Source organism: Mangifera indica, chromosome 6, assembly GCF_011075055.1.
Source record: "Mangifera indica cultivar Alphonso chromosome 6, CATAS_Mindica_2.1, whole genome shotgun sequence".
Lineage (NCBI taxonomy): Eukaryota > Viridiplantae > Streptophyta > Magnoliopsida > Sapindales > Anacardiaceae > Mangifera > Mangifera indica.
In genome coordinates, this window is record NC_058142.1 from 16,878,529 (window position 1) to 16,905,847 (window position 27,319).

At 32.7% G+C, this 27,319-nt stretch overlaps 3 protein-coding genes across 8 annotated transcripts; 2 read left to right on the forward strand and 1 right to left on the reverse strand.

The window, feature by feature from the left end:
- On the forward strand, nt 1-27,319 carry LOC123219136 (protein PHLOEM PROTEIN 2-LIKE A1-like). 2 transcript variants are annotated; one of them, XM_044640894.1, is made up of 4 exons: nt 1-71; nt 26,352-26,470; nt 26,560-26,666; nt 26,758-27,319. In XM_044640894.1, the coding sequence occupies exons 1-4, from the start codon at nt 56-58 to the stop codon at nt 27,128-27,130; spliced, it is 615 nt and encodes a 204-aa protein (XP_044496829.1). In that variant the 5' UTR covers nt 1-55; the 3' UTR covers nt 27,131-27,319. The 2 variants fall into 2 exon arrangements, with proteins under 2 accessions (XP_044496829.1, XP_044496828.1); XM_044640893.1 differs by lacking the exon at nt 1-71 and having other exon boundaries at nt 26,316-26,470.
- On the reverse strand, nt 2-15,496 carry LOC123219131 (phosphatase IMPL1, chloroplastic-like). 5 transcript variants are annotated; one of them, XR_006502820.1, is made up of 12 exons: nt 14,926-15,496; nt 14,250-14,317; nt 13,965-14,098; nt 13,750-13,839; nt 13,114-13,202; nt 12,376-12,433; nt 12,235-12,287; nt 11,764-11,862; nt 11,536-11,649; nt 10,798-10,899; nt 10,153-10,312; nt 8,157-8,572 (listed from the first exon to the last, which is right to left on the reverse strand). XR_006502820.1 is itself a non-coding variant. In XM_044640882.1 (11 exons), the coding sequence occupies exons 1-11, from the start codon at nt 15,229-15,231 to the stop codon at nt 10,214-10,216; spliced, it is 1,212 nt and encodes a 403-aa protein (XP_044496817.1). In that variant the 5' UTR covers nt 15,232-15,495; the 3' UTR covers nt 9,995-10,213. The 5 variants fall into 5 exon arrangements, 3 of the variants coding, with proteins under 3 accessions (XP_044496819.1, XP_044496817.1, XP_044496818.1); XR_006502819.1 differs by lacking the exon at nt 8,157-8,572 and adding an exon at nt 8,671-8,858; XM_044640882.1 differs by lacking the exon at nt 8,157-8,572 and having other exon boundaries at nt 9,995-10,312; nt 14,926-15,495.
- LOC123219139 (protein PHLOEM PROTEIN 2-LIKE A1-like) lies at nt 19,687-21,135 on the forward strand. Its single transcript, XM_044640896.1, has 2 exons — nt 19,687-19,932; nt 20,622-21,135. Exons 1-2 carry the CDS (start codon nt 19,771-19,773, stop codon nt 21,009-21,011), a joined length of 552 nt encoding a protein of 183 aa, XP_044496831.1. The 5' UTR covers nt 19,687-19,770; the 3' UTR covers nt 21,012-21,135.

Genomic DNA, 27,319 nt, shown 5'->3' on the forward strand with positions numbered 1-27,319 from the left:
ACGAACATCATCAGTAAGATTTACTTGGAATTTTGAAGAGAAAAGTGATCAGGAGATGGCTTCAGCTCAAGTTCAGCCCCCACACAACCTCCATGCCATTCTGAAAGAGGGAGACTCCCAGATTGACGCCTCCTGCAACAATCTGATTGAAAACCTCCAGGCTGGAATCTTCTTGAACCAAAACAAACTGGCAAGTAACATCTTCAATATCATTTTTATATATATTTGTACCAATTAATTTCAATACTAATAATCAAATAATTGATGTTTTTACTGCAGAAGTTTTGGGTTGACAGACTTTTGTGGGCTAACGCCTTCGACATTCATGCAAGGGGTCTCACAATCACGTGGGGAGACGATACACGCTACTGGAATTGGACTTCTAAGCCAGACACACAAGGGTATTTATATATCTTATATGTAACTATTGGTTATCTACTTTATTTTAGTTAAAGGAAGATTAATTAATGAAATAAATTATATTTTAGCAGTTGTACATGTGTTCAAGTTGAGGTGGCTGAATTATTGAATGTCTGTTGGCTTGACGTAAGAGGGAAATTCCCTGCCAAAAACCTCACTCCAGGGATGGTTTACCAAGTTTCGTTTGTGTTAATGATGAAGGACGGAGAATATGGATTTGCAAATCATCCAGTGAACTTTAAACTCGCCATTCCCAGTTACCATGAGACTATTGAACGCAAAGAGGATCTGAGTACGTTGCCTAAAAACAAATGGACAAAGGTCCGAGTTGGCGAGTTCATTACATCTTGCAATATGACTGGGAATTTGGAAATCTCAATGTTTGAACACAATTCCCAGTGGAAGAGTGGGATGATTGTCAATAAGATCGAAATCCGCCCAGTGCGTAGGCAGTGCCAGAACTGAGAAGGGGGATAATCAACGATGAGACATTTGCGAGACTAAAAGTTACTAGATATTAAATAATTTAGTTGGCCTATGTCTCATCGTGTCCTTTCTCTTTATGACTTATATTGTAATAAATAAAACTATGAGACTTCACGTTTCCAATAATAATATGTGAGAGATAATAAAATTATTAAGTTTAATAAAATCAAGATAACGCAGCTTCCTAATCGTGGAATTTTTCTGAACTTAGGAAGAACATACAGAAGCCAAAATTTTTATTTTAATAAGCTGCATAATCTTCATTTCACATGCCTCAAAGCCTCTTTATAAGTGCTTTCAAATACATGAACCCAATCCTACACTTTTATTGAATTATTGAATTATTCAGTTTTACTAAACCAAAATATAATTAATGTTAACACATATAAGAAAATTTTCCTTTTTATCCTCCTCCGAAACAAATTATTATTTTCAAATTCTGATTCAAAGAAAGACATTCAAGTCAGTCAATACACAGAAAAAAAATAACCTTAGTCATGATTTATATATACATGCTCCAGAGTAAAATTTAGTACAAATCTGTATTTACGTAACATGATATCAATGCATATATTCAAGATTTTTTCTCTTTTTATCCTGGAGAATATTATTTATTGTTTTACAATAAGTAAATATTTGAATTTGCATATATGATAATGATGATCAACAACGTTATTTCCCAAATGAACTGGGACTCTCAGTCTCATCTTCTATGTACATGCTCCAGTTTAAACTTATCAAGAATCTTTCTTTTGGAGACATGATATCAATGCATATATTCAAGATAGATGTTTTTGTCCCCCTCAAGAATAATAATTATTCTTTCTTGATAAGTAAATATTTTATATTGCATATATAACAATCATGATCAGCAATATTATTATATATAAAAATTGTTCATTTTATATATAAATAAAAATGTATGGGACTTTCGTAAAATAATCTATGGAATAACCAAGAGTCACTCTTTATATATGCTATACTTTTGCATTCTCCTTTTAAAATCTTAGCTTGTCAAAATTGTAGATTGTAAATTTGCTATTACATTTGACTGAATATATATCATCCCATCAAGTAGGGGAAGATCCGACCCTAGTTCGCGCAGCTCAAACAAGTCAATTTTGAGTTGAATAAAGATCCAATTCAGTTTGAGATTGCTCATTTACCTATTCAATGATATTATTCATCCTGTGAATAATATTATTCATCATGCTAGCAATACTCTAAATCTAACAGAGCGAAAATTAAATGGTGTTTAACCTACCTTAATATCACATCAATGCATCAATTCCAAGCTGAAATATGAGGTGCTCGATCTCAGCTAGCTCAATCGGATAGCAATCCAAGCCTAAATTGGCTTCAATCATGTTCACCCAGTAGGTGAGATCTTAATATTAGTAAGAATATCACAAATTCATGTTGACTGCCTGCAACTTCATATAACATTTACCCTCAAAAACCCAGAAAAATGTAACAAAAAATTTACATAAGCTACTCTACCAAAGACAAATTCAATCTTGGGACCAATGAGTTAAGGAACCACCATGCTTATACACCATCACTCTGATTGTTCATACTGTTATCCATCAAAAGTATTAGTATACCCTTATATCATGGAGATTGTTAAAAATGTGACTCATTCAAAGATTACTTATCACTTAAAGATCTTGAAACAATAGAACAGACATTCCTTGATCGAGTATTGGATATTTCAAACAATGTAATATAGAACAAGATCGTTTGAAGCTAGGAACAAATGTTTCAAATGTCATAATAGATTATAACAAGAACGTTCCACCAAATCATTATAGGTCATACCAAAAGGTCCATAGTCTTTCTTTAACGAAACAAGTCATTCCAATAATCGTTCCAAGCATGTATATAGCATTCGAATTGTAGGAACCAAAAGAGGAAGACAAACAGGGCAATTCACTTACAATAACCATGATTAAATACTAGAAAGGGTTCCAGAGAAGGAACGACTATTCTAATCAGGGTTGGAGAATTTTAGTTGAGGCATTGTTGTATTTTGGGTTACTTAGGTTACCAATTGTATAAGGGAAACCCTATTATGTATAATGTACATATCTTTTACAGATTTCCTTCAAAATAAAAACATGAATGGCTGCTATGTGGACGTAGGCATATCGCCAAACTATGTAAATTTGTATGTCTTATGTGATTACTTTCTGGTTTTGATTTTCTCTTTGCTTACTGTGCGATTCAATTCAATATTTTGCAAAACAACAAGGTTCATCCTCTAAGATAAGAATATCCGAGATGCTTATAATGGGTTGTGGATCCTCTTTATAGAAGGAATAAAGAAATAATGTTATTCTTATTTTAGAATAACAATAAAAAATATTTGTACAGACTTTTGATACATAATTTGGATACACAAATAATATATCATCATATAATTTAATGATTTTGAATTAAAGAAAAAGTAACACCAAGTTACATGATGACACATTCTCTGAATATTTTATTTGTATACAAAAAATATATACATATAGCATTACTCTTTAGAATAATTTATGATACAGACAACTACTTTTGGTATAGATAATAAAACAATAGTTTTCGTGATAAAATAAAAACTACTTTTGTTACTCTGGATTCCGATATTTCATTCTAAAATTCCAAATAGACAACTCAGTAGCACAGAATTTTAATTCATGTCACGAAAATAGATTATTGGCATAATGTCATAATACTTTCTTCCCTAAGAATTTCCGTACATCTATACAGAGGCAATATTAATTGGACGGTGTATAGATTATGTTATCTAGAGGTGGGAGATAAGATAATTTCAATTATATATCCAGTGAACTTTGAACTCGTCATTCCCAATTACCATGAGACTATTGAACGCAAGGAGGATTTGAGTAAATTGCCAAAAAAACAAATGGACAGAGGTCAAAGTTGGTGAGTTCGTTACGTCTTGCCATATAAGTCGCGACGTGGAAATCTTGATGTTTGAACAGGGTTCCCAATGGAAGAGTGGGATGATTGTCAATAAGATCATCATCCACCCAGAGTATCGGCCTCTCAAGTGAGAAGGAGGAGAATCAACAATGAAACGTTTGTGAAACTAAAAGTTTCTACATACTAAATAAGATATATCATGTTGTACTTTTAGCTTCTCATCATAAGTTCTATAGTAATAAATAAAATTGTTGGAGCTTACATATGCTATAATAAATCAAATCAATAATATGAGATTGCTGCACAAAAATTTCCAGCATTCTAGTTTCTCCATTCTACTTTGAAATGTCCAAACATAGGCAGGTTCAAGCTCAATTCGAATCCATAATAGCTAATTAGAGTCAACCAGAGATATTGTCAAAAGGGTTGCTGATGGGAGGAATATTGTCATCACCAAAATGAATAGTATCATCAGTAAAATGAATAGGATTACAAAGGGTATAAACAATATCATCGAAAACGAATTTGAGTTGATTTATTGAGCTGAATTTCCAGCCCAAATTCAACTCACATTAAGTTGAACAACCCTAATCTAAGCTAACTTGAAAACACATCATTCATTATCATTTTCATATATTTGATGTAGGTTTGTTGCATCCCTTACCGTGATAAATTTGAAGAAGTAATTCTCACAAACAATGTTTATGTGCATTCAGTTTTGAACATCTAAATAGGTATTTGGATGACGTGTCATTCTATAAATGAGTATTATTTTATTCTTAATTTAAAATTATCTTAATAGATTGACAACACATTATTTGGATATCCAATTAAATACTTAAAATTGAACGCACATGATTTTTTTTTTTGGAAAGGCAATCATACTTAGCAAAAATGTATTGTTGTGTCCATATGTTACGCTACAAGTCCAAAATGTTTACATGCCTAGCCAGACACATGGCTTAAAGCCTCTGTGTGACTACAAATGCCTTCCAAAACAAAATTGGATCCCGCTAGTAGGCTTACGAGTATGGTAGATTGACAACCAATCAAATATTTATTCTTTTCTCGAGAAATCCAATTTAAATTAAATATTTTTTTTGGGTAAAAAATATACTTTCTATAATAATAGTCACGAAAATTTGTGAATGATTCTTTTTATAAACAACCTAGTTGATGTATTTTCAAGAATCTAATTCATCCATTATGATAAAAGGATGTTGAAGCTAGTCATTAACATCAAGAGTATACCAAAGTAATCAGTTGATGTGAAGATTCAACCAGTTAACTTTGGAGGTTGTTGGGTTAAGTTGTCTCATGTCCTTTGGAAAAGTGGCGAGATGTTAGTACATAAGTGTAAGAATAATGAACCTTAGCTTGATTTATACATGCTCCAGTATAAATTTAGCGCAAATCTTTGTTTATGTAGTGTTCATGCCAAAATTCTATATAAACTTCTGATCATGTAAATGGAGTGTGCAATGGATAGAATAGTAGAGATTTGCAGTAAAGCGTGTGCAACCTGCAGACAAAAAAGTTGTGAACTATTATGGCCATGCTGTCGGCATATTCATTTTTTTATTTCCTGACTCTTGTCCTTCTAGTGGACTGATTGTTGTGCTTGCTTGTGTGAACAGTCACTCCACTATATTTCTACAACTGTTTTTTGTTCTCGGTATATGTTGTCACTGTACTGTATCCTTGGTTATTTTGTTGTTTCTCTTGAATTTTTTTGTTTGTTTTGTTGTCTTTGCTTTGATTTCTTTGTAATTACTTTCCTGCTTATTCTCTGTATTTTGGCTTATCGTTTTTCTTTGTATTCCTCTTACTTTTCTCTCTGCACTTGCAGAAACAGTTGTCTTGTTTCGTTCTTTTTTTAAATACTAAATTTTGCTTTTGTTTCTTTTGTTTTGGTGTTCTTACTGATGTGCTCACATTCTACCTTGGGTGCAAATTCTCACAATTTTTTTTGCATTACTTTCTTGCTTGATGCCTGTCTTCTGGTTTTCTGTTTTTCTTTTGTTATTCACACTGCAATTATAGGTGTTGATTTTTCTTATTGTCTATACTATACTCAATTTTTTTTTGTCCAGGTTTTTCTTTCTGTTGCACTGACAGGCTATCTTTTGTACAGGTTCTCCCTTCCTTTGTTCCTTCTGACCTTTCATTTATCATAATCTTTTTTTTCTCAAGTGTCTCCCAGGCTTTATATTATGCGTTTCTTTGGTGTCTGGTGTTATTAATGTTCTTTTTTCTCATTGCCCTCTGGTGAGAGTGCTTATTGTTACTTTGTTTTGTTATGCTTAATTTTGTTTACTGACTTAATGTCCCTTCTCAAAGTCTCCTCTCTAGTTGTTTAACCTTTTCTTTGTTTTTTTTTTTTTTTTTTTTGAGTGTTGCATGTTTTTTTTTGCCCTCACATTCCTCTCAGTTTCTTTTATATGGCCTGGAACTCACAGTCTCAACTACTACGTGCTCCAGTTTAAATTTATCAGGAATCTTTCTTTTGGAAACATGATATCCATGCATATATTCAAGGTATAAATGTTTTTGTCCACTCAAGAATAGTAATTGTTCTTTCTTGATAAGTAAATATTTTATATTATTACATATATAATAATGATTGATCAACAATATTATTATATACAATAATTATTCATATTGTAAAAATAAATAAAAATGTATGGGACTTTTGTAAAATAATCTATGGAAGAAATCCGGTGTCGCTCTTTATATATGCTATATTTTCTCATTCTCCTTTTAAAATCTTAGTTTGTCAAAACTAGAGACTACAAATTTGAGGCGCTTGAGCTTAGTTTGTTTAATCGAACAATAATCCAAACCCAAACTGGCTCTGATTATGTTCCCCCAATAAGTGAGATCTTAATATTAGTAAGAATATCACAAATTTATGTTGTTCAAGGGTTAACATTAACCCTCAACAACCCAGAAAAAAGTAACAAAAAATTCACGTAAGCCACTCTTATCAGAGATGGATTCAATTTTGGGACCTATGCGTTAAGGAACCACCATGCTTATGTTGCACCACTCTGATGGTTCATATTGTTATTCTTCAAAAGTGTTAGTATACCCATGTATCATGGAGATCGTTAAAAATGTTCGCTGAGTTGTATTTCCTATATAGGAATGATTGTGTAGCATGAGTTGTATTCCTTGTGTAGGAATAATTAGTTGTATTTTGTATAGGAATAATTAGCTACCATATAGGTAGTTTAACTACCACACGAAGATAAAATTTTTTTCTTGATTTAGTTAACGTCTTTTATATAAAGTGTAATGCTTGTGTTAAGAATATATAAATGAAAATTGTTCCAGAACTTCCTATGTGCCTTCGAAAAATGTAACTCATACTCTAAGATTTCTTATCACTTAAAGATCGTAAAACAATATAGAATAGGTATTCCATGTTCAAGGAACAAACATTCTAGATGATATATCATACAAAATAAGATCGTTTGAAGTTAGAAAAATGTGTTTTAGATGCCATAACATATTAGAACAAGAACGTTATGTAAAATTAGCGTAGGTCATATCAAATGGTTTATAGTCTTTCTTTAACAAAATAAGCCATTTCATTGATTGTTCCAAGCATGTTTATAACATCTAAATTGTGGGAAACGAAACAAGAAGACAAACGGGACAATTCACTTACAATGACCAAGATTAAAGAGCGAAAAAGACATTCCATTGAAGGAACGACTATTCCTTCAAGGCTAGAGAATTTTTGTTGGGGCATTATTATATTTTGGGTTATCAGTTGTATAAAGGAAATCCTAACATGTTTAATGTACATATTTTCTACAAATTTTCTTCAAAATAAAAACATGAATGGCTACTTTGTTCACATGGTTCGATAAATGTGTAACATATACACAATCTAAACCTAACCGAATAGAAATTACATGGAGTTTAACTTAACTTTACAATCACATCAATGTGTCGATTCTGAGCTCAAATGTGTAGTGCTTGAGCTCGGCTAATTTAATCAAATAACGATCCAAGCCTGAACCCAAGTCAGATCACGTCCACTCAAAAAGTAAAATCTTAAGATTAGTAAGAATATCACAAATTTATATTGTTAAAGGAACCCCCAACAACCCAAGAAAATGTAACAAAAAACTTCCAGTAGTCACACTATCAGAGCCACGTTTGACGTGGGATATGGGCCCATCTCGCTTCTCCTGCACCACTCCAATAATTAATTTTTCTTACAATGTGTCAATTGCGAGCTAAAATGTGGGATGCTTGAGCTCAACTAGTTTAATCGAACAATGATCCAAGCCTAAACACAGGTCAAATCATGCCCACCCAAAAGGTAAGATCTTAAAATTAGTAAGAATAGCACAAATTTATGTTGTTCAACCCAGGAAAATTTAACAAAAAGCTTCCAGAAGCCACTGTTAGAGACAGGTTTCCACTTAGCCACCTCGCTTCCACTGTGCCACTCTGATTAACTTTGCCCACAAATAATCAATTTATATAGTAGCATTTTTAACTGTTACAAATTGTTTCATACAGTTGCGCTTAAAAGGATTAGTATGCGCCTGTAAGCTATTTTCATGCTTAAGGGGTTTTTAACCAGGTGAAAGGAAAAAATAGCACACCAATGCTTACTCCGATGAGTTTTTGCCCTCAAATGGCTTTTTACCGCATCTCATTTATCATAGAGATGAAAAAATGTTCCCACAAACCTGCAACTTCCTCGGCTACCCCAAAGCTGGAAAGCAAAAACAAAAAAGTGTTCGGCAAAACTGAAACCAGAGACTGGCGTGGAGATCCCACTTCTTGCAACGTCCATATATAGAATTCTCTATGTATGAATTCAGTCCCCATTGGAAGGCAGGACTTGTCATGCTGGGAGACTCACTAAACTAGCTTCTAAGGTTGCAGGTCAAGGACTAATTAATTTTGTTCACATGGCGCCATCTCACAGAGGTTTATTAGTACTTTCTGAGAACACCAGACATGGTTGAAATATGTGAAAAGATTTCATCACCTAACTTCTGCAAGAACATTAAGTTAAATCAATGGCTGAGTTTACCGGATAGTAATTCTCCTGTGACTGTAAGTTCTTAGGCAGTGATGCTTTTATGGATGTGGCAGAACTTTTAAATGTGAGCTGGCTGGAGACAAATGTGAAATTCAACAGAACAAAGCTCAATCCAAGGACTTTGCTCGAGGTTGCATTTGTCATAATGTTGAAGGAAGAAGGTCATGCACGGACGGTGAACAAACTAGAAAATATGTGAAATCAATAAACAAAACAATAACACTCAACATTTAAGAGAAAGAACACGCATGACCACTTATGAGCTCTTCAGCAAGACTCTGTATGCATTAGTGTAACACATGATAAACAAAGTGGTCATGGATTCCAGCAGATGTGATGCTCTAGTGAACCTGAGACTCTTCCTACCAAATGGAATTAAGATAGAGCACAAAGAAAATTTGACGATGAAGCCAAGAAATCAATGGATAAAAATCCAGGTTGGCAAGTTTACAACTTCGCCAGAGTAGGCTGGGGAGTTGGAAATCCTAATGTCTAAAATTGAGAATGGGAAATGGAAGAAAGGACTTATCATCAACAGGGTTGTCTTTCGGTAGACATACCAAGTCTGCAAATAATCAAATATTCAACATTTGCACAACTAAGTTTGAAAAAGCTTCAAATCAATCAATAAATTCATTTACATGTTTAGTATAAGTGAAAATAATTACTTATCAAAAAAAAAGGGTCAGTAGCATTACTGTAAGAACACTCCAGCACTGTCTCCTAACTAATCTCTAGCTTCTCAATTCTTCTTTCAAAAAAAATGAAACCTAAGCTTGTTTCCTAAGTATTCTAGCATGCATGTGGAATCAAAATCCTCCCTAATCTGAGTTCTTCAAAACTTAATGAGCATTTGTGGTTAAAACTTACTTCTTGTCATTAACCTTTTTATAAACCACAATCTTGTATTTTGTTCATGTAAAGCTTGGATCAAGAGGAAATCATAAACCTCATGGCCGTGTGTGTGTGAGAAAGAGTGAGAGAAAGAGACAGAGGTGAACTTTATCTATTCAAATAACTTCTTGGTTATCATCATAGAAGGATGATAAAATTCATAGTTCAAGAAATCCAACCCGCTTTTGACTCATATAGGACTAAAAGACCAGCAAGCTTTTTATTCATGGTTTGGAATGTACAAATGTCCAGCCTGCTTGGTAATTTCTTGGCAATTATCAGCACCATTTATTTAAGAATTTATTTATAAAAAAAAAAAGATAAATAACAATTTAAAGCGCAATTGAGAGCACCTGATGTCTGCAAAGAGCCTTCTAATCAAGCTGGCAGAAGAAAAAAGAAATCTAGCACCTTTCAAATGTCTGTGTGGTAATTATCAGGCTTATACCAGAGCGAGAAATCAATTCCTTTAGTCTTCAATTTCTCAGTTGGAGGTGCAATCCTCTCCAAAAGCTGCACATTCATGGAAAGTAAGACATTTCAGATAACCTCAACATACTTAACGAAATTGCATTCAAACACACAATTGGAAATATATGTTTCCACAACTTCTCACAGACTCTGTTCATTATTTGTCAAACATTTGACAGTGGAGAAAAATGCAAATACAACTCTCAGTTTTGGCTTTTTGTTTCAACTGAATATAATCATATATAACATTTTAAAGTATGTCACTATAGTATAAAGCATAAATCATAGTATTTCATTTTATGATATGAGCCACATCAAAACTAGGGAGACAAAAAGAAAGTAAGTTAATATGATTCTGACAGGAACCTACACAAATTAATCCAATCACTCCAATGAGAACAATGTTGACAACAAAAGATGTCAACTCCAGCCTTCTAATATCTTAATCAATATTATTAATTGTTGTTATTATTATCCTAATTCTAACAAACTCATTTTTAGAAAAAAAAATGACAACAAAATCAAACCTTAGCATGTAGTACACCATTGGATACCAAAACAGATCTATCAAACACACAAAACTTTCCACCATCCATGCGAGTAACTGCCCCGCCAGCCTCTTCAACAATCTGCTTACAGGGGAGTAAAAAAAATGCCATTAATAAATTAAACTGAAATCAGAAAACCTTGGTCTCTCAAAGAATGATCTTTTGTTGTTTAAGTGGGCATCATACATCTTTACAATAAACTAGCGTATTTATTTTGAGTAGACAAATAAGTACACTTTTTATGTGTGTCATCAAGTGATTGGTGATGTTGAATTAAAAATAAAATAACACCCAATTAAATAATGACACACATTAAGTATATACTCATTTGTGTACTCAAAGTAGATACAAATAACATTGTTCATATCTTTATGCATCATGTTCATTATTCTAGTTTTCACCAATGATTCTTCTTCAGGAAAAACATAGCAAATGGCTTGTTGTAAAAAGTGAGCAATCTCTGTTTTGATTGAGGAAAAATATGTAAAAAAGAGAAAGTAAAAAGATTAACTTGATCTTTAAGCATTTGTGATTAAGTTAAAAAGAAGAATAATAACAAAAATTAAATCTAGGGACCTTATGAAGCTCTCATGATCAACTATGATGCTAACAAAGATGAACCGTGGTGCATGAGCAAGTAATAGTCCATAATCAATTTCACAGCAAAAGTACACACACTTATCTAGCAAAAGCATTAATAAAGATAAAGAAAATTACCAAAACACCTGCAGCCATATCCCATGGCTTTAGACGATATTCCCAATAGCTTTCTACAATCCCAAGAGCTACATGGCACATGTCCACAGCAGCAGCTCCAAGTCTTCTCACACCCTTAATTGAGGAAAAGTGAACAGACAGGAGAAGGGAGCAGATATGAGTTTCTACAACTTAGGCAAAAACAGCGTCTGTTTAGGGAGGGGAAGAAAGCAAATAAACACTCAGTACCCGGCTGACATCAGTAAATTCCTTGAATAATTCTATATTAGTTGCCCATGCATCATCGTGCTCATATCCAAAGCCAGTCACTAGAAGAGATCGCTCCACCTAGAGGCAAGGAAAAAATAAGCTGTTGAAATTCAAAAAGGCTCAACTTCTAAAAATAATAAAGCATAAATCAACATACTTTTGTCAATTTCTATGACAATATGATAAAACATCTCCACATAGATACAACCTCTGTAATCAGTTTTCAAGACTTCAGCCTTGGAAGTCCACATGCCTGTAGATGATGTAGTAAGGCACATGCTTATTGAGTCACAGAACCATGCATCATCCATAGAAAGCATATGAATGAATGTGGCTATTCATTCTCCAACATCACATGATAATGGAAAATGGATAAGTATATACTTATACTAAAGCAATTTGGTGCACATATTACATGTGAAGATCATGAATTTGCCACTAATTGCTCACCTGATTGGTTTGACTGACGTAAATTTTTTGACCATTACAGAATGATCCTCCACCTGTAATAATGAGATCAAATCCATTCATATATATAAATTTAAATTACACAATGCCGTTAAGAATACTGAACAATGAACATTTTCATACCAGCAGTTGCAGAAAATAGACGGGTATTCCAACACATAGGGCCACCCACAAACTCTACCTGAAAACAGAACAAACATTGTCATTTTACCTTCCATATGACAACTGAAGAAACCTTTCACACCTTTTTTTCAATTGGGAGGTATTATAATTCACCAAAAGGCTGAAACTAGACCTCTCAATGCTTTAGTTAGTACACACTGCCATTCTAGTATACCCAGATTTCATCAATTACCCATTGATCTTAAGATCTTAAATGTTCAGATATACCATATACAAATCTCATTGTTTTCTTCCTTTGATTGTCTCATCCATAAGATTCCTCAGGTTGAGTACAGTCAAGTCATTTAGAATAATAGAATTGAGCTGCAAATTCAAGATTGTCCTATTTTAACAAAACGGGTTTCTAAAATGTTACCTTGCATAAATTTCTAGTAAATAATATATAGCATGTCAAGTATAAAATTGCAATACCACAAGATGGAACAATTAATTATCTATAATTGTTCATAGCTGTACTCTGGATCGTGTGCTCTCCTCCCAAAAATTGCTGTTCTAAAAGCATGTCTTATTTTTCTTAGTAAGAGACTATAATGTTACAATATCCATAAACAACTGAGATGCCAGGGAAGTTTAGCCAAAAAATTTTAGACAGCTAAACTTGACATTATAAACAAAACTACAAGTTGGATACAAAAGCACATGGATATCATGTCAAAGAGCAATCTGACGAATCATTACCACAGCAGCAGCAGCAGGATTTCCTTGAAATAGAACTCCAACAGAAACAGCAAAGCTAGGATAACCATGTGCAAAGTTTGTTGTTCCATCTAAAACAATAGAAAAGGATTGCCAAGTTAAAGTCGATTCTATATAGTCCATTTGCAACAAAAGATAACTGTACAAATGCATGATCCAGCGAAAAATAATTAATGAACACATGCAAAATCACTCCAACATTAACAGTTATTAAACAGATCGATTACAAGAAAATTTGCCAAAAAAATTACTCATTTTATGTTGATCTGCTAGTATCCAACTTATGTTAGTTATGGAAAATGACTGTTACAGCGAAAACAAATTATCACTATCAAATTTTCTTTTGTAAGAAACAAGTAAAACTAGTATTAAAGCACTTATTCATTACATTAAAATCTTAAGCATTATCAAAACAATGAAAAATAATAAACACACTGATAAGATAGATTTCATATCAATTACTCATGTTGAATCAGGATAACTTGTTCTATTTACATTGCCTGTCTCATGCTATTTTTCAGTAAATAGTTCATGTTAAGGTTGAACACAATGAATTAAAAGGTCACATTTAGGTTGATACATGTGTTTGATTATAGCTCTCTTCAAAAGAATTTATACCCATTTGGTTGACCCGAGCCGTTACCCCTAGGGTCAAGAATTGCTGCAGTACATCGGTACTTGCAAAGAAGTGGTAAATTATAAAAGCTTCTGTGACCATATAGAAAAATCATGAAATATCATTCTGAAGTTCCAAGCGGCATCTCAAATAAAAATTACATGAAGCTTATGTCACTTGTCCTATAGAAGAGGTCAACAGTTTTAGAGAGACAAACCTAAAGGATCAATACACCAGAGATAATCAGATGTTGTGTCTCCGATGATTCCACCCTCTTCTCCAAGAATGAGGTGTTCTCCAAAATTCTTTTTCACAACTTCTAATATAGCCGCCTCACTATTTTTATCTGTGCTGCAAGTAATTTATTATAAATAAGGTAAATAATGCCTGAGCTAAGTTCCATATTTTATAAATCTAGAAATGCAATAAAGGCACAGTAATATAAGTAAATAATTAAACATCTACACTACTAATGGTAGTGAGAAGAAAGAGAGACTCCTACTCAGTCACCAAGTCAGTGAGCCCTTTATATGTAATATTACGAGGCCTATTCACAGCATCCATCACAACCTGTAAAAAGAAATTGTATAAAGTCACTTTCAACAAACAACTGCCATACACTGAAAATATGATCCAAAATGATAATGACATAGCTCCATAAGAATGTGTTTTGATAAAGCTAAATTTGTTAAAAAGCAGTATGCATAACAAATTAGCTGCAGCCCTCAATCATACTTGTATCATATAGGGCTAATATTCTCTTTACAAAGAAGCACAAAACATGACTTTTGAAAGATGAATTTCACAAGGGAATTTTTTTGTATGCTCAAAAAAAAAACATTTCATGAAGAACCTAGTAAACAGAGCATTTTAAAATGTAAATAATGCCTTCTAAAAATCATCAAAATCTATATATATATATATATATATATATATATATAAAGTGTTTCACTTCAAAGCAGTGAAATATATAGCCTCAATAGAGAATGTAAACTAATGACACTAAAATTATAACCTTCTTATCATGAAGACAGACTCTAAACTTCACAATCAAAGTATTAAAGACTTCAAAAACCAAACCACATTACAACTTCCCTATGAAATTTACCAATCACAAAAGTAAAATCCAAAAAAAGAACTAGGTATTCATAAAATTGAAGAATGACAAGCAAACAAACCTCAGCACCAGTTTTAGCAGCAGTCTCAACAACTTGAATGAGCTGGCTAGGAGGAATAGGTCCGGTGGATTTAGCACCAATTTTAGGATAGTCTTTCTGATAAGAAGTCTCAGACAACACAGCCGTTGTAGAAACGTTTCTCCCCAGTTTTGTACTCAAAGTCGAAACTTTTTTATACCCAGATGAGAAATTGTTACTGGGTTTGAGAAATAGGCACTGGTTTGAGTGATTGAGAGGTGGAAATGATCTAGGTATGTAAGAAAATTTCAGAGGAATGTTTGAGAAGCAAATTAGAGACCTACCCATCTCAATTAGAAGCAAATGAAAGAGTCAAATAGTTGATTTTGAGTATGTTTTTGAAGTCTGATCGAGTTTGAGACACAGATTTTTGTGTTCAAAATCTGAAATTTGTTACCTCACTACAAGAATCTAGTATGGACTCTGGATGAGTAGTAGCTTCTGTTCTCTTAAAGTAAGAATAATAAATAAATGAAATTCGAGAAAAACAGGAAACAACTGTTTTTTGAAAATAAGAAAAACGATTGAAATGTTTTCAGAAATTGCAGAGTACACTTCACTACGCATATATTTGTCAAAATAGTTTGACGCCACCTCGAGCGAAAACGTGAGTGAAAAAATGTGGGGGTGTCTTTGAAAAACCGTAAGTTAAAATTTTTTTTTATTATATATTAAAATTAAATTTTTTATTTATATAATATATTAGTTAACAGACTTAAGATTTTTTTTTTTTTGTGTAAACGATTTAATTCAAAAAAAACGATTTAATGCAAATAAGAATCTTTTATTTTAAAAAAAAAAAAGTTTACCTTACTCATTTCCTCAAAACTAAAGCTTGAACATTTTGGCATAAGACTATAGTTACAAGAAGCAATGCAGTTGTGATGGATCGGATGCCAGCAGTATAGTGGGAACATAATGAATTATAATCTGTAATTTTTTTTCAATTTCTATGGAATGTTAAAACTTATTTGATTTTGCTACTTTAGTAAATTGACATTTTAATTTATTGAAATTGTATGGTGGGTTTCGTAGTTTGGTGATGTTTTGTTTTCTGGTGGGCATTTGATTGGGGTAGTATGTTTGGTTTTTAAGTAATAACATTTTACGATAATATTTTATTATTAATAATAAAATAATAAATAATATAAAAATATTATTATTTTTTTATTATTATTTTAGATATTAAAATATTATTAAGATAATCTTACTTTTATTATAATTATATTTTATTTATTGATTTTTAAAAAAATATAATTTATTTTTAATTAATATAATAATTAACATAAAAAATATTTATTAGAATAATAAATCATCTTGATAGTCCCCTTCTTTGACTTGGACACTGACGGTTAAAAACCCCTGTTTTAGTCATTCAAGTCGTCCAAAAACGCAAAGCCCGCAAATCTGTTTTTCTGCCTGTTCACCCGGCCTTGGTTTTGTGCATATTTTTCAACTCATTGTCTGAATAACAATTGCCCATAATGTTTTTAATGATTCTTGAGTCTCTCTATACTATTCGGAAGTGTTGCTATCGACAGTGTGCACCCTACACACTCAAGTCTACCTATGTGCACCTGTCTCCTGAGAGTTGACATATGTTGTCCACCTGTGCCCATTTTGACTTGATTGCACGTTGGGAACCTTTCCGTCCATACATATGAATATTTACACAATCAATTGTCCAAGTTCCAATGCCCAGTATGGTTCCGCCTCAACTCATGCCACCTAGCACATGAGGCCCTGTGTTATGTGTCAACGCCATTAAAAAGTTCTAGACTTGGTGGCATCCATTCATAATGTTGATTAGCCAATGACTCCACATGGCCTTCAATAGTTGCACTTAGGGACGAAGCCACTATAGGGTCAGGGGATGCATGTAGGGCTGGATTCGAGCCCTACATGCATTTCAGATTAAAAAAAATGAATTTAGGAACATACATTTCAGATAAAAAATCGAGAGTTTTGATAAAAAAATGGAGATTACTATAAGGTGAATGGATGTTTCAAGCATTATAACAAATTGAAACGAGACCATTTCACTAATTATTCATTAGTCATTAAAAAAGCCTTCTGGTTGTTCTATTCTTATTCTGTTACGGATATAAATATATGTCATTTGCATATTCCATTAGAAAGAGAGGAGCTTAATTAAGTGGCGAAGGTTTTACAATTTCTATGTTATATTCGAGAGCAATAAAATTGTATGTACACACTTTACACTTTAATACATAATTTGTTACATATTGACGTATAATCATATAATTGAATAATTTTTAAATTAAAGATAAAATTTAATATCTAATCACATGATGATATATTATTTGTGTATTCAAATTGTATATGAAAAATGTGTAGTTATAATATTATTAGTTCAAAAGAGCTATTAATCTCTTGCATTCTTCTTGAAATTAAACTTTAGTTTAGGGAATTTTTATCATCTTGTTCTTGTGGTTTTTCTCTAATTGGGTTTCTACATAAATTTTTGTTTGCGCTTTCCTTTCTTGTTTTGTGATTTAATTGCTTTCATTATTAAATTTCTTGGATTTCCGCATAAATGTAGCAGCTACAAGCTTTCCATTGAGTGTAGACATGTCCACGGGTTAGGTCAGCCGGTGGCACATCCAAACCCCCTCTATAAAGGCACGGCCAATGGGGCATGATCAGCATCTTTTTAGGAAAAATTAAAATAATTTAAGATATTAAAAAATAATTAAAATTTTTAAAAAGTAAACATATAATATGGCAAACTACCTACTAAGAACCAAAGGAGGCATGGCCTAATAGACCCTGGGCATGCGTTGGGCCTTGTCATGCCATAGGCCGTCACAATCTGTAAGATCCGCCCTTTGATATGCTCTGACCATCTCCACTGCCACCAGGTTAAATCTGAGTTAATTTATTAAAATTAGTGAAATTATTCACAGAATCAACCAAAGTAGCAGATTTACGAGATAATGGCTTGGTATGATCCATATTCTTGACACCGGAAACAGTATCAAGATGTAAACGGAGAAACGAGCAGATAGAGGTCCATCCACTTTCTTAGATTCATTTGAACTAATGCTCCGACAGACAGAAGTATCATCACATGATTCGTTGCTGGTATGGGAAGCAGAGAATCCAGAGAATGAAGTATCAGAACATTTACAAGTAGAACTAAGTCCTTCCCCATCCGCATGAAAGCTCGACTTTTACTTCTTCATCCTTCCCCCATATATGGAACTTCAGGAGAGGCACTGGTATAAGCCAATGCAGATTCCTTAGATGTTCATCCTCCCAGCGTTGTCTCCAGTGAATAATTTGGCTCTTACCAGAACTAAAACATGAAAGACATAAATATGTGTTTCTATCTATGCACAATCACAAATACACAAGATAAAAACCAAAATATTTATAATTGCGAAATATAAAAACTGATCTCCTGCCATTGCTAGATAATTTGTTGCAGAATATACCCTTGGAACATGTTGTCTTCTAGGTGATTTGATTTTTACAGAATATGGTGTATGTATGTTTTTCAAAATCCCTCACCTAGGGAACTTGAAGGTAGCTTAAATACATTTTACCATAAAGTATGAAAAGAACTGAAGCTTTTGTGGATGAATTATGGCATGGGAGTTACAAACCATTAAGCATAGGAGTTACAGACCATCAATATTCATAACAGTTTCTTCATTTATTGTATGAAACAGTTACTAAGAAGAAGAAATTAACAAAACACTTTAATTTCCCAAGAATATATTGTGAAAAGGCAATACCATATGAATTACTAGAGCAAACTAAAAGGATGGGAGAATTATGGTCACCTATGTAATACAGAAACGGAAAAACGAAAACGAAAACATTGAAATGTATTTTCTCAAAAACATACGAAATAGATATGTGGAGAAACGTATAAATATGAAAATTGCCACCAGAATTTTCATGAATTAGAGTTTCTATGGGTGTCATATCTATTGTCATACAAGTCAATGACTCTGATACCATTTAGGCATTTTACAATGGTTCAATATGATGTCTATATGGAATTGCATGGACTACAACTGTATTTCTGTAAAACTATAGTAAAATACAGTAATTTTTTAATTACAATAAGATATGCATTTAACCAACTTAGTTTATCAAACCAAATGAACAATATATATCAAACTCGATGAAGCCAATTTTTCGAGCATTAACTGACAATTGGAGAAGCTGGAGATAGAGAAGAGATAAGTTTAAATATACTAGAGATAAGAGAAATTTTAAATATCATAAAGAAGAGAAGACGAAATCAGAATTAGAACTCAAAATTGTAAAAGAGAGTGAAATATAAATCAATTTATAATTGATTAAGGAGTAAGAAAACGAAAAATGTGTTTCAAATTTTTTTTATAAATCCAAAATGTTCCGAACTAGTTTCAGGGCGTTTGGGAAGGGTGCACTTATGTGCTTCCTGGACAGTCACTGACACCACACATCTTGGTTCATTTCATGGTGGGAGCATGTAACTAAAATAGCGGCAGCAAACTAACACTTAAGGCTTTGTGCTTCAACAGAGAATCATTGAAATTTTTGTCATGTAGTTCTTTTGAATATATGCTATCTATAGTGGGGGATTTAGAATCCGAATAATTGATCACTTTTAAAAAGGAGATTCAAGATGCAAAATACTCTGTCATATTAGTTAATCTGTTTATGATCTATAAATAAACTCAAAACAATTATATCCTTGGTGTCTTTAATAAATTAGGCCAGCCTCTCTCCTAGTATAAAAAACTATGATGCCATGGACATGGAGACAATCGATCATTGATAGCGGGGAGAAATAGTTCTGGTCAAGAGATGGCTGCTGCTGAAGAAACTCAGATTTCTCAAACAAAATTGCAGCTTCCAAAAAACTATGAAGCCATTCTTGAAGAAGCAGACTCACAAATTGATAAATCCTCCTCAGACAAGCTCTGTGAACAACTCTACTCCGGACTTTTCTTGAACCAAAAGAAAAAGGTAACTCTCACCCTTCAAACTAGGGAATTCAATATGAGGTAAATTGAGTCTAAGGTCAACTCAACTTCTCAAAACAATAACATATATGTAGTTCAAGCCCATTAGAGTTGGTGCACAGTATTACCATCGGGCCACTAATACGGTAAACAGTGTCATTAATTAGATAAACAATATCATAAGAACAAAAAAATTGATCTTAAAATGAATTATTGAATTGGAGCTTCAACAAAAAATCGACTCTTTGGAGTAAGACCACTAACTCAATAGCTCTAATTGGATCCACCCGTACCTCAAATTGTGTGAATTCAAGATTATGTCTGGCTATTGGGTTTGATTAAAAAGTTAGTAACCGTAATATTATTTAAATTTTTAAATATGAATATTTTAAAATTTCTAACCCAAATACCAATTGTTAACTTTCCTTTTTGCCAATATTTATGAAAGGAATCAACCAAGATTTAAAATAAGTAATACTATATATATTAACAAAATTGATATTAAAAGTGTTAATATTGATATATTATAATTATGTGATTAAATAATTTAATTATTTATTTTGCTTCTAATTCACATCCGTCTTGATTCATGCAAAGCCAAAAAAAAAAGTAATTGGCAGAAGAAAATGATCAAGTACTGGGCTATAATTTGATCTTCATGGTTATTGTTAATCATTCTATATATTATTGTAGAAATTTTGGGTTGACAAGTTGACCCAGAAAATTTTCTTTGTGTTGTTTGCAAAATCTCTCTCATACCTAAAACCAAACTGGATTCTGCAACCTATCTCAACCGCCTCTACCGACAGGCTTGAGGAGTTCAAATTACAAGAATCACACAGATTAATGATCGAGGAGGTCATTCTGCAAGAATCAAATAGTTTTGAGGTGAAAGGGAAATTCAACATGTGCAAACTTAGTCCTCTAACATTTTACAAAGTTTCATTTCTGATAAAGATGGAGAAGCAGGCTCAGGGATGGGAAGATCCTGTGAACCTGAGACTCGTCCACCCGGATGGAAGAGAGGAAGAATGTCGAGAGATGTTGCAGGAAAGCCAAAAAATAAATGGATGGATGTTTTAGTTGGTACGTTTACAACGTTCATCGATGTTGGGGAGATGGAGTTTTCTATGTATGAATTCGGTAAGAGGAAGAAGAAAGGACTTGTCGCCTTTGTATAGAAGCTTAATTGGTAGCCAGCAAGCAGACCTAATATACTATTTGTTATGATTGTTCTTTCAAGATTCATGCATTCACCAAAGGAGACTCACTTTGCAGCTACAAAATGTGTACTTAGGTACATCAAAGGTATCATTGCTCTTGGCAATTTCTTTCCAAAACACCAGGATAGGCTTTGAAATTGGTTGGCTACACTGACAGTGATTAGGGAGGTTGTGTTGATGATTCAAGAAACACATCAAGGTACTTATTTTCTCTAAGTTCTAGTTTTTTCACTTGGAGCTCAAAGAAGTAGGAGACAACAACTCAGTCTACTGCAAAAGCTGAGTACATTACTGCTTCCTCGGTTATCAACTAGGCTATCTGGTTGAGGACGATGTTGAAGGATTTGGAACATGAGCAAGTTAAAGCAACCAGGATTATGTGTGATAACATTTCTACGGTCTCAATTTCAAAGAATCCAGTCTTTCATAGACGAACCAAACATATCAAGATTAAGTTTCACTTTATTAGAGAAGCCCAACAATCAAATGAAGTGGTGCTTGTTTATTGTTCATCTGAAGAACAGCTTGCAAACATTTTTATCAAGCTACTACCTAAAGAAAGGTTTGAAGCTTTAAGACAAAATATTGGAATTTGTCATTAAAATGCCAAGGAGGAGTGTTAGACAGTTGGCATTTTAATTTCAGCATATTGTTTTTTTCAGTTTCTATTCCCTTCATTTTCTCTCTTGACTTTATCAAGGTTTAGTTGCTACTTTTTCTGAAGTTAGTGGCTAAGTATGGCTTAATCTAAGAAGCACAGAAACACATAGCAGTGTGCGTTTCCATGAATCCAAAACAGCCCAAAATTGGTACAAAACGTTTCGGGGCTGTTTTGATAATTTTAAATAAAAGGGAAACTCGTTTCTTTAACTGAAACAATTTTCTATGCATACAAGGATTCTAAAAGTGTATCATAAAAAGATTCTGAAAGGATTTTGAAAATAAAGAACAAAAATAGTTTTCAACGCGTAATAGTCTTCTGGGCGTCTTCTCTTCTTTGCTGTCAATCTCCTGGGCGTCTTCTTCTTTTCTGAATAGTGGTTGGAAGAAAGAAAACTCTAAAAAAAGTGTGCATTTTATTGCCCTCCTATGATACAAATTAGTTTATATGTATTTTAATTTAATGCATCCCTATTCCCAAGTCCAGATTTGTTAGCTTTCCAAGATTTGTTAGTTTTCCAAGATTTTTATTTTATTATAAAAAATATATTAAATTATTATATATATACTCCATTAGCCTGCCTTTTGCTCAAAGATTTTATATATCTCAGTCAATGCATGCTTTCTTCCATATGTGTCAATGTTTGAATTCTAATTTATTATAAAATATATTTTAAAACATTAAATTATTTTATATGCTCTATTCCCCCTAAAAATATATATATATATATTATATCAATGCAATTTGGTTAATTTTTGCAATATATATATATCATGAATATAATTTATAATTATAATCCATAATTTATTTTATTAGTAATTATTGAATATTTGATTTTATATAATTTAATCGCATAATTTTATAGTCTGTAATTTAGTTATTCTTGTTTGATTTGAATATTACTTATAGATAAAAGTTTTCCTATAATTAAATTGATTTATTTATGTTTTCAATTTGTGATTTTATTTCACTTGTGTAGTAAGCTGCCAGGAAGAATAGTCGATGATTTATATGATTTGGTTTATTTTTTTGATAAATTTTAGCAAATTGTTGGTGATGGATTCTGCTACTGGTAAGGAAAATTTTAATTCTGGGTTCTGCAAAAAAGAATAATGATGAAGACCAAAATCCATTGTGGAAATATGTCACAAAAATTGAGAAACTGGGAGAGTCAGGGGGTACATGCAAATGGGTTTGTAATTTTTGTCATAAAGAAAGGCAAGGGACTTATACTACAGTTAAAGCTCACCTATTAAAAATTACGGGGAAAGGAATCGGTGTTTGTTTTAATGTGAAATTTGAAGATTTAGTAAAAATGAGAAAATTAGATGATGAAGCTACCAATAAGATTTATAATTCTCAACCTAAGGAAGTGTCATTGTCTAGTAGTACTAATAATGTAAATCAATCATTGTCTTTATCCTTACCGTCACTGAGTAGGTCAAATCTTTTTTCAAAGAAGAGAAAAGTTGATGATTCTCCTATTGCTAAATCTTTTGACATACAAACTAGAGCTCAATTAGATGAGAAAATTGCTAGAATGTTTTACACTGGTGGTCTTCCTTTTAATTTTGCTAGGAATCCAAACTATATTAGTGTCTTTTCATTTGCAGCTAATCATTCACTGGGTGGTTATGTGCCTCTTGAGTACAATAAATTAAGAACTACACTACTTCAGCAAGAGAAAACAAATGTGGAAAGGTTATTGGAACCTATTAAAAGCACTTGGATAGAAAAAAAGGTTAGTATTGTTAGTGATGGATGGAGTGACCCACAAAGGAGATCTTTAATTAACTTCATGATTGTTTGTGAATCAGACCCGATATTTATTAAAACTGTTAATTGTGCAGGTGAAGTTAAAGATAAATATTTCATTGCTAATTTATTGAAAGAGATAATTGATGAGGTTGGTCATCAAAAAGTAGTTCAAGTAATAACTGATAATGCTAAAAATTGTAAAGGTGCTAGGGAAATCATTGAAGGTATGTTTCCACATATTTATTGGACTCCATGTGTTGTGCATACTTTGAATCTAGCTTTGAAAAATATATGTGCAGCTAAAAATGTGGAATATAATCAAGAGACATATGATGAATGTCATTGGATAACTGATGTTTATGATGATGTTATGGTAATTAAAAACTTCATAATGAACCATTCAATGCGATTGGCTATGTTTAATCGATTTAGTCCTTTGAAATTACTTTTAGTTGCAGACACTCGTTTTGCCTCTGTTGTTGTTATGCTCAAAAGATTTAAATTAATTAAGGGTGCTCTAGAATTAATGATTGTAAGTGAACAATGGGGACAATATAGAGAAGACGATCAAGGCAAAGCAAGATTTGTTCGTGATAAGGTGTTGGATGAGAATTGGTGGGTGAAGGTCAATTACATTCTTGCTTTTATTGCACTGATTTATGATATGATTCGAATGTGTGATACAAATAAGTCATGTCTTCATTTGATTTATGAGAATTGGGATTCTATGATTGAAAATGTTAAATCGATTATTTATGAACATGAAGGAAAGTTTTCTACCTAAGATTCTCCTTTCTATTCAGTGATTTATAGTATTTTTTATGATCGTTGGGCAAAAAGTAATACTCCACTCCATTGTCTAGCTGATTCATTGAATCCAAGGTAAATATCTAATTGAATTATATATTTCTTTCATACTTATTTGATATATTTATTTATTAAATTGGGTATTAATTTGTTAACTATTTGATATATCTATTATTTGTAAAGGTTTTATAGTGAACAATGGCTTGAAGGAGGTGAAGGTAGAGTGCCTCCTCATACGGATGGGGAAGTATCTATTGAGAGGAACAAATGTTTTAAAAAGATCTTTTCTGAAGATGAGCGTGTTAAAACATTGGATGAGTATGCTAACTTCTCCCTCAAAAGTGGACCATTTGAAGATCCTGACTCAATTGGTGCTAGATTTAATACAGAACCGATGAAGTGGTACGCATGTTTTGGTTCGAATGCTCCATTGCTTCAAAAGTTAGCATTCAGAATACTTGGACAACCTAGTTCCTCCTCTTGTTGTGAAAGATATTGGAGTACTTATTCTTTCATTAATTCAATTAGAAGGAATAAATTAATTCCAAAAATTGCAAAAGATTTGGTTTTTGTTCATAACAATCTTCGTTTATTGTCAAGGGTTAACTCTAAGTATTATGATGGTAAGGAGAAGATGTGGGGTGTTGGTGGAGATGACTTTGGGAGTGTGGAAGATGTGGGAGTTCTTCAATTAGCCAACCTGTCATTAGATGAACCAGAATTGGAGTCTGTTTTTTTCGATGAAGATGCAAATGACATAGTGGATAAGGAGAATGATCAAATAGAGAAAATACAATAAATATTTTACTATATTTTTAATTTTTTTCATTATATTTTATTTGATGACTTTGATATTGACCCTTGGAAATTATTATTTTGATGAAATAATATTGAGTTTGTAGGTTGATTTATTTACATTTTGATAAAATATATTGATTTATATACATGTTTATTTTGTTATATGTTATTTTAAATTGGTTGGAAAAAATCTATTGTTGTATTTTTTTTAATTAAAATACAGATTATTGTATTTTTTATAAAAATTTCATATTTATAAAAAAAAACCATATATTTTTTATATTACATGTTTTCCCACGTTTCCGTTTTAATGTTTCCATTTCTGTGCTACCTAGGGCTTAATTAATGACAACATTTTCTCATCAGTTTTATCCACTATGTTTAGTGACAAGTCTTTAGGGAAGTTTGTTATTTTCTTTGTATATAAAGTCTGCAATCAATGAAATAAAAGAACGCTGGTATTTTCAATCACTTTGTGTTCCTGTTTTTCAATTACTATTGCTCTGTTTTTTTCAAAAGTTATGGTGTGTACTTTGGAGGGAATTTTGTGGAGTGGAGTTCAAGGAAGCAGAAGGTAGAATCATTGTCTTCAACTCAGTCAGAATACAGGGCTTTGAGTCGAGTGCCGACTGAGATAGTGTGGCTGAAAAATTTATTGAATGAGTTGGGTGTGATCTATGTAAATATAGCAATTGTTTGGTATGACAATGTAAGCGCAGGTCTGCTTGCATCAAATTCTGTTTGCATAGCCGAAGAAAGCATATAGAACTGAATATTCATTTTGTTAGAAGTCAGGTTGCTGTCAATGTACTTGCAGTGCAATATGTGCCTTCAGAGTTTCAAGCTGCTGATGTGCTTACTAAAGCAATATCTGTATCAAGGTTCCGTGAACTGAGGAAGAGGTTGAATGAACTGAAGTTAGAGAAAGGAAATGAGAAAGGAAAGGAGGTTGCAACAGAAGAAGGGAGAGTTTGAAGTCCTGGTTTTTTATTTTCAGGGAGGAGTATATGAGTTTTGAGAATTAATACTTTCTTTTCCTCTCTAAGAATTTTCATACATGTGTACAGAGGCAATATTGGACGGTGTACAGGTTATGTTATCTGGAGGTAGGAGATAAGGGAATCTCAATTATCCTATCGAAAAATAAAGCAAACAGATTGATGGCTTCAGCTCAAGTTCAGCTCCCACACAACCTCCATGCCATTCTGAAAGAGGGAGACTCCCAGATTGACGCCTCCTGCGACAATCTGATTGAAAACCTCCAGGCTGGAATCTTCTTGAACCAAAACAAACTGGCAAGTAACATCTTCAATATCATTTTTATATATATTTGTACCAATTAATTTCAATACTAATAATCAAATAATTGATGTTTTTACTGCAGAAGTTTTGGGTTGACAGGCTTTTGTTGGCTAACGCCTTCGACATTCATGCAAAGGGTCTCATAATCTATGGGGGACATGATCCAAGTTGCTGGCAATGGGACACAGTGTATTTATATATTATATAGATAAATATTGGTTTTCTACCTAATTTTTAGTTAAATGAAGAATAATTAATAAAATAAGTTATGTTTTTGCAGTGGGGCTGTACTATTGCGCATCGATTGGCTTGACGTAAGAGGGAAATTCCCTGCCAAAAACCTCACTCCAGGGATGGTTTACCAAGTTTCGTTTGTGTTAATGATGAAGGACGGAGAATATGGATTTGCAAATCATCCAGTGAACTTTGAACTCGCCATTCCCAATTACCATGAGACTATTGAACGCAAAGAGGATCTGAGTAAGTTGCCTAAAAACAAATGGACAAAGGTCCGAGTTGGCGAGTTCATTACATCTTGCAATATGACTGGGAATTTGGAAATCTCAATGTTTGAACATGGTCCCCAGTTGAAGGGTGGGCTGATTGTCAATAAGATTGAAATCCGCCCAGTGCGTAGGCAGTGCCAGAACTGAGAAGGGGGATAATCAACGATGAGACATTTGCGAGACTAAAAGTTACTAGATATTAAATAATTTAGTTGGACTGTGTCTCATCGTGTACTTTCTCTTTATGACTAATATTGTAATAAATAAAACTGAGACTTCACGTTTCCGATAATAATAAATAAAAGCAATAGTATCAGATTGCTTCATAAAAATGTC

Excerpts from the sequence above, each read along its gene's own strand:
- LOC123219136 (XM_044640894.1), top strand. Across the intron at positions 26,471-26,559 it reads TCTTGAACCAAAACAAACTG|AAGTTTTGGGTTGACAGGCT; the intron begins GCAAGTAACATC and ends TTTTTACTGCAG. Across the intron at positions 26,667-26,757 it reads TGCTGGCAATGGGACACAGT|TGGGGCTGTACTATTGCGCA; the intron begins GTATTTATATAT and ends ATGTTTTTGCAG.
- LOC123219131 (XM_044640882.1), bottom strand. The coding sequence starts at position 15,231 with ATGGGTAGGTCTCTAATTTGCTTCTCAAACATTCCTCTGAAATTTTCT. Across the intron at positions 13,840-13,964 it reads CTGGTGTATTGATCCTTTAG|AAGCTTTTATAATTTACCAC; the intron begins GTTTGTCTCTCT and ends ATATGGTCACAG. Across the intron at positions 10,900-11,535 it reads ATATGGCTGCAGGTGTTTTG|ATTGTTGAAGAGGCTGGCGG; the intron begins GTAATTTTCTTT and ends CCCTGTAAGCAG.
- LOC123219139 (XM_044640896.1), top strand. The coding sequence starts at position 19,771 with ATGGCTGCTGCTGAAGAAACTCAGATTTCTCAAACAAAATTGCAGCTT. Across the intron at positions 19,933-20,621 it reads TCTTGAACCAAAAGAAAAAG|AAATTTTGGGTTGACAAGTT; the intron begins GTAACTCTCACC and ends ATATTATTGTAG.